Source organism: Nematolebias whitei, chromosome 3 (genome assembly GCF_014905685.2).
Source record: "Nematolebias whitei isolate Nwh7 chromosome 3, NemWhi1, whole genome shotgun sequence".
NCBI classification, from domain to species: Eukaryota; Metazoa; Chordata; class Actinopteri; order Cyprinodontiformes; family Rivulidae; genus Nematolebias; species Nematolebias whitei.
In genome coordinates this window covers 2,636,873-2,643,498 of record NC_056500.1, presented here as the reverse complement: position 1 = coordinate 2,643,498, position 6,626 = coordinate 2,636,873, and the positions used below count along the sequence as shown (strand labels likewise).

Below are 6,626 nucleotides of genomic sequence, written 5' to 3'. Positions count from 1 at the left end.
GGTCCAGAGTCGAGTCACGAGCCGAGACACGAAGGTCCAGGGTCGAGTCACGAGTTGAGACACGAAGGTCCAGAGTCGAGTCACAAGGGTCCAGGGTCGAGTCACAAAGGTCCAGGGTCGAGTCACGAAGGTCCAGGGTTGAGTCACGAGTCGAGACACGAAGGTCCAGAGCCGAGTCACAAAGGTCCAGGGTCGAGACACAAAGGTCCAGGGTCGAGTCGTCCTACTGGATGTTAGTAAGTTAGTGGTTGTTCTGACCGGGGGTAGAGGTCCAAGTAGAACTGTCCGACCACCTGACCGCTGCCGAGATCCTTCACGCTGTACAGAGTGACGTCAGGATGCCAGACAGAAGCTCCGCCCACCAGCTCAAAGGACAGACCCAGCAGCTCCTGGTAGATGTCTAACAAACCCTGGGTCACCACCTCCATGGGGAAGTACTCCTTCAACAGGTTCTGGTCCACCGCATACTGGGTCTCCTCCACCTGAGGAACAGAGCAGAGAAGGAGTTCCTCTGCTTCTTCGTCACCGGCTGAACAAGGTCAAAGTCTGACGTGACCAGAACTACCATCAGAACCCGTCTCACCTGAGTCATGAAGTACCGAGTGTCCCAGGCATGAAGCTCGCCGTTAAAAGGAACACCTTGCTTCTCACACTCCTTCTCCTTCAGCCGGAGGAGGACCGCCCGCTCTTCCACACCCAGAGGCTTCAGCTTACGGGACAAATCCTCTGAGCAGACGTAAGAGGGGAGGAGTCAGAGAATGAGGAGGGGTCAGAAGGGTGGAGTCAGTGGTAGGAGGGGTCAGAGGGAGAAGTGGAGTCAAGGAGTGAGGAGTCAAAGGGGAGGTGTCAGAGATAGAGGTGGAGTCAAAGAGAGAGGACGTCAGAGGGGAGGAGTCAAATAGTGAGGAGGAGTCAAATAGTGAGGAGGAGTCAAAATGGGAGGAGTCAGGACTTGGACTGAGGTGTTTTTGTTCTTGGACTGACCCAGGAAGGCCGTCACCTTCTTCCCAGATTTGGCCATGTTCATCTCCAGGACGAAGTCGGCGTGCGTGCTGAAGCCCAGCAGAGAACTCTTCTGAGCTCTGAGCTTCACCAGCTCCTTCAGGATCTCGGAGTTCTCCTGAAAACACACAGAGATGGTCCACAGGACTCTGATGGATCAGAACACACACCGAGCAAATGCTGCGACCCAAAAACTTTTGATCCAGTCCAAAGATCTTCACGTTTTCCTTCCCGTGGTCCTCGTCCCTTTAGTTTGTCTGAATGAAGCTAAAAATGTTCAGGACCAACAACTGAACCAGGAAACTTCTGAGAGACCTCCAGAAAGTCTGGAGACCTAAAGTGCTGAACTACAGCCGAACAACAGCTGAACGCCTGCTGAACTGTTTAACTAGAGGCAGCCTGAGTTCTGAGCGACAGCTGGACCACGGCTCAAAGCTGCACCTCCAGCAGATGAAGGTTTTGTTCTACGAACGGTTCCAACGACACAAACTCTGCAGAAGAAAACTCAAAGCAGAAGTGCTGACTCAGCGTTCAGTCAGGAGCCTCCTTCCTCTCGTCTCAGGTCTTTACAGGACCCGATGCCCGAGCGGACAGGAGACACATCGGCAGGGACCAGGATGGACCTGTCTCACCTCCTTGCAGCGGGAGTTGAAGGCCTCCTCCAGCTTCCTGCGGGTCTCAGGGACGAAGCATTTCTTCATGGTGGGGAAGTAATGAGGATACTTCAGAGTGATCTTCAGCTGGTCTCCATCCTTCTCCAGAGAGGTCAGGAAGTCCTCAGGGAGGCCACCTGAAACAACTTCAGTCAGAACAGGAGCGGCTCTGATGGGCCCTGCTGGTTCTGGACTCACCCAGCTGGTCTCTGCTGAAGGACAGGCTGGTGGTGTCCTCGTTCAGGTTCTTGTTGAAGTCGATGCACAGGTTGCTCAGCGTCTTCTTGATGCTCTTGATCTCCTGTTTCACCAGAAAAACGTCAGAATTCTGCTCTGTGAGATGTTCAGAATGGTTCCGGTGGAGGAGCCGGGTTCTGCTCGGTTCCAACCCCAACGGACCAGAAGAACCACACAGAGCCTCACCTCCTGCGTGTCTTTGGACAGGTGGAGGCCGTTCCTCCTCCCCAGCTTCAGCAGTCGCTCCATGTAGCGTTTGGCCTCCGGAGTCAAGTCTTCAGCGCTCGTCTTCTTCTGTGGAGACAAACCGAAACCATGAAACTGGTCCAGAGAACCTCCGGGGGGTCCGGAGAGAACTGGAGCGGACTTTTAAACAGGCTTCATGTGGAACGCACACGAGGTCCAGAAGAGCAGACCCTGAGGAGGAACAGAGCGCTGCCAGGACACAAAGAAACTTCTAGAGTTCCTCTAAAACATCAAGTCAAACCATCCAGTAAACAGCTCTGTCAAAATAAAAGTCCATTTGTAACTTCTTTGATTTCAAAATAAAATCCAGATGCTAACCTGGAGAAAGATCCAGATCATAAAGATCACGATTATTTCTAGAACTGGTTCAGTCTGTGGTTCAGAGAACGGCTTTAATGGACTCATCATGTGACTCAGTGTGTTCTGATGATGCACTTCCTGTGACCTTTGACCCTGAGGAGCCCCTGCTGCTGTGACCTGAGGGATAAGGACGGACTTCAGTCCAGAACCAGTCACTTAAAAGAATCCGGGCCCAGAATCTCATGAAGCCATTTTTTAGTTACAGTGGAACAAGTCTTTCTAGATGTGCACCCCCATACCATCAGCGAAGCAGGCTTTGACACCAGCCTGATGGTCCCTCTCCTCTTCAGTACAGAGGTCGTGACGTTTTTGGTTTCCAATCAGAAATTTTGATTTGGACCCGTCTGACCACAGAACAGTTCTGGACTTTTCCTCGGTCCATTTTAAACGAACTCTGGTCCAGAGACGACGGCAGTGGTTCTGGACGGTGTTCACATCTGTCTTCTACTTTGCATGATAGAGCTTTAAGCAGCATCTGTGGATGAACTGTGTTTAAGACAATGATCTGTGGAAGTTCCTGAGCCCAGAACCAGACCTGGTTTTACTGCAGTGGCCCCTGAGGGCCTCGCCTTCTGAGCTCAGAGATTTCTTCAGATTCTTCTAAACCGTGGACCAGATTAAGAACTGGAGATGATGGAGTTTAAAGTCTTTTATTCAGGAACTTTATTCTGAAAGAGTTCCAGGAACTTTATTCTGAAAGCTCCTCTAGTTTTAGACAGACTGTTGAACCTGTTCCCATCTTTTTCTTTTGTTGCAACCTTTATTTCTACAGGTGAGTCTCACTGAGCCTCAGGGACTCTTTCACAACAGAGACCTGGTTTATCAAAGAGTGACGGCGACAACGGACGGTCGTAAAAGAAAACATTGAAAAAAATAAATGGAAGAAAAAATGTTAAAACAACAACAACAAAATCCCCAGCTAGATTATAAGACGATGTAGAAAAGATATTCCAGGAAACAGGAGCGGAGTAGGAGAAGGTCCTTTTGTCTAGTTCAGTCCTCACTGAGGGAACACTGCAGGTAATGATGTCCTGAGAGCGCACGCTGTAGCTGCACTCACACAGAGACATGTAGGAGGAGATGTATGAAGGCAGCAGACCAAGAAGTGATTTAAAGATGAAAATGTACCAGTGGGAGAGTCTGTGTGGAGTTAATGGTGACCAGTGAACCAGTGAACCAGTGAACCAGTGAACCAGTTAACCAGTGAACCAGTGAACCAGTGAACCAGTTAACCAGTGAACCAGTGAACCAGTGAAGAAGCTTTACTTCTGTCCTCAGACTGAGCTGCTGATAATTCACCTCTTTAGTTACTAAATGTTGGTTCTGATCCGGAGCGCTCACTCTTGCTCCTGGAACAACTTCAGTTTATAAACTAAATGTTTTTTCCTAAAATGAAACAAGTTTTAATGTTTACGTCTTGTTAAAATATGAGATTTATAAATCTGCTCTGTTTTTATTTACACTTTACTCAACAGGAAGTCGAGCTGAACCGTTCTACCCCTGCTCTCAGACTGATGGGAAGTCCTCCAGTTGGACCCGTCCAGCTCCACCAGTTTCTGAGGACGGTGTCCTCCACCTGCGTGCAGTGACGTCAGCTCACCTCCAGAGCGACGATCCTCTGGTAGACGTCCTCCCTCATGCTCATCTCCACGTCGAACTCGGACAGGCGCTTGTCGGCCTCGGTGCTCGCCGCCCGGACCTCCTTGCAGGAGGACACGTGCTGCGGGAAGTCCAACATGTTCCTCTGGACTGAGACGCAGAGGGTGGAGATAAAAAAACACAGGGGGGCGGAGTTACACACTGGCTCAGACACTGCTCACCTGCACAGGTAACACCAATCCTCTCTTGTGGAACCAACTTCCAGTTTCTGTCTGTGAGGCCGACACATTGTCCAGTTTAAGACTTTCCTTTTTGATAAATCCTATAGTTAGGGTTGGCTTGGGTTTCCTGAGCTGTCCCTTAGTTCTGCTGCTATAGGCTTAGACTGCTGGAGGACAAACTGACCACATGTCCTCTCTGCTGCTGTCTTTACTTACTCTGCTCGACCTGTTTGTATTTGTGATTATTTTTTCTATCATTAACATGTGTTTTTGTCTTTCAGGTACACCTGGACCTATATCTGGACCAACACCTGGACCAACATCTGGACCTATATCTGGACCAACACCTGGATCAACACCTGGACCAACACCTGGACCAACACCTGGACCTATATCTGGACCAACACCTGGACCTATATCTGGACCTATATCTGGACCAACACCTGGACCAACACCTGGACCTATATCTGGACCAACACATGGACCAACACCTGGACCTATATCTGGACCAACACCTGGACCTATATGTGGACCAACACCTGGACCTATATCTGGACCTACCATTCTGTGTTAGTCTGTCTCTCCTTCCTGTCCTCTCAAACCAGCCGCTCGTCCTGAGCCTGGTTCTGCTGGAGGTTTCTTCCTGTTAAATGGAGTTTTTTCTTTCCACCGTCTCCTTTGTGCTCGCTCAGGATGAGACACTGAGACGAAGTGAAGCTTCAACACAATCTGCTGCTTCTTAAAGAACTTTACCGATTGTTTTTTTTATGCATGTGAATGTTTCTGTTCAGTGCTCAGACGACTGACGAGTGACTTGGAGCGATGGAAATGAACAGAATTTAATTGAACACTAGTCCCTCACTACTTCGCGGTTCGTTTGTCGTGGACTCGATCCATCACGGTTTTTCAAAAATAAGAGTGGACATGACGCAACTGACTGATTGATGGATGAGCCGCACGATCGGCATGGAATTTATATTTAAAATAAATTATTCAGCACCTGTGTGCAGCCCAGAGCTGCAGGATAAACTTCCTCCTGCAGCGGAGAAGTGGGCGTGGCCGAGAGCAGCTGTGTCAGGGAGCTGAAATCATGACAGGCTGCGCTCTTTTAGAGTTTAGAACATTGTTAGAATATTGCAAGAGTGCGAAGGATTAAATAAACTACTACTTGTACTACTATTCCTACTTCGTGGTTTTTCACTTATCACAGGGCTTCAGGGTACAGATACCCGCGATAAACGAGGGACTGTACAAATATGACACCAGAACTTCCAGTGTGGACCAGCAGAGGGCGCTGGTGGACCACCAGTCCATGGAAAAAACAGACTCATGAAAAATAAAGTCAGTGGAGAACAAACATGATCTGTTCAGGGATTTAGATCCAAACTTCCTCCGCTGATTAAAACTTTAATTAATTGGAAACAATTTGTAATAAAAGTCTTGATTTGTAATAAATAATATTTTATGTTTAACTGGTACTGGACAGTTTGGATCAGTTCTTGGGGACAGGAGGGCTCAGGTACTGGATCAGTTTTTTGGAGGTCCAAACAAAGCAGCAGCTGCTTCAGCTCTTTTCTCCACAAAGTGCTGATGAGGTTCCGTTCACAAACCGGACTCAGCTGACTCAGCTCCACCACAGACACAAAGAACCACCCGGCCCAAACCGGGTCCACGTGGTTGTACTTTTCAGGTTCTGCTGCAGACACGTCAGGAGATGATTTGAATAAATGTTTCTAAAAATCTAAATCTTACTGCTTCAACCAGTCTGTTAAGATTCTTGACTTTGTTCTGGTTTCAATCAGAACTTTGTGAAAATTGATCCAACTCAGACCGTTGTTCCTGGTTTGTGCCAGAACTGATGACCTCTGAACTTTAGGGGGACTTTAAGATCCAGATTTGGTTCAGAAACTTGACCAAGGCAATGATGGATCCAAAACCAAACCAGAAACTGATCCACAACAGGCTCGCAGAGATGAGTCCCTCGTTAGGACTCTTCTGATCCTTCAAGAACCACGAATGGAACCGGCACCGCAGAACCAAACGAGTAGAACTCAGCAGCTCCACACAAGCACCTCAGCCCCACAGGAGCTCACCCCGAGACCAGAAGGAGGAGACCGAGACCGGACCTGAGGTGTTCTGTGAATAGAACTGACAAAAATGAACTTAACAACCTTGGAAACTAAAACCAGTTCAACTCCTGCAACAAAACCAAAATATTTGTTTCCTGCTGATCCGGATCTGAACGTACAAGAAGCTACAGGGGAGGGATGGTTGGATGAATGGAGGGATGGTTGGATGAATGGAGGGA

At 48.6% G+C, this 6,626-nt stretch overlaps 1 protein-coding gene across 1 annotated transcript in view; it reads right to left on the bottom strand.

Annotated features, from left to right (window-relative positions):
- The window catches only part of thop1 (thimet oligopeptidase 1), an 11,075-nt gene that overhangs the window by 1,965 nt on the left and 2,484 nt on the right, over positions 1-6,626 (bottom strand). Inside the window, exons 3-9 of the mRNA XM_037697873.1 lie at positions 4,099-4,247; positions 2,079-2,186; positions 1,854-1,956; positions 1,635-1,792; positions 985-1,120; positions 584-726; positions 259-482 (exon numbers count right to left, since the gene is read on the bottom strand). Coding sequence (XP_037553801.1) covers positions 259-482; positions 584-726; positions 985-1,120; positions 1,635-1,792; positions 1,854-1,956; positions 2,079-2,186; positions 4,099-4,247 — 1,021 coding nt within the window. The remainder of the gene's footprint in view (positions 1-258; positions 483-583; positions 727-984; positions 1,121-1,634; positions 1,793-1,853; positions 1,957-2,078; positions 2,187-4,098; positions 4,248-6,626) is intronic.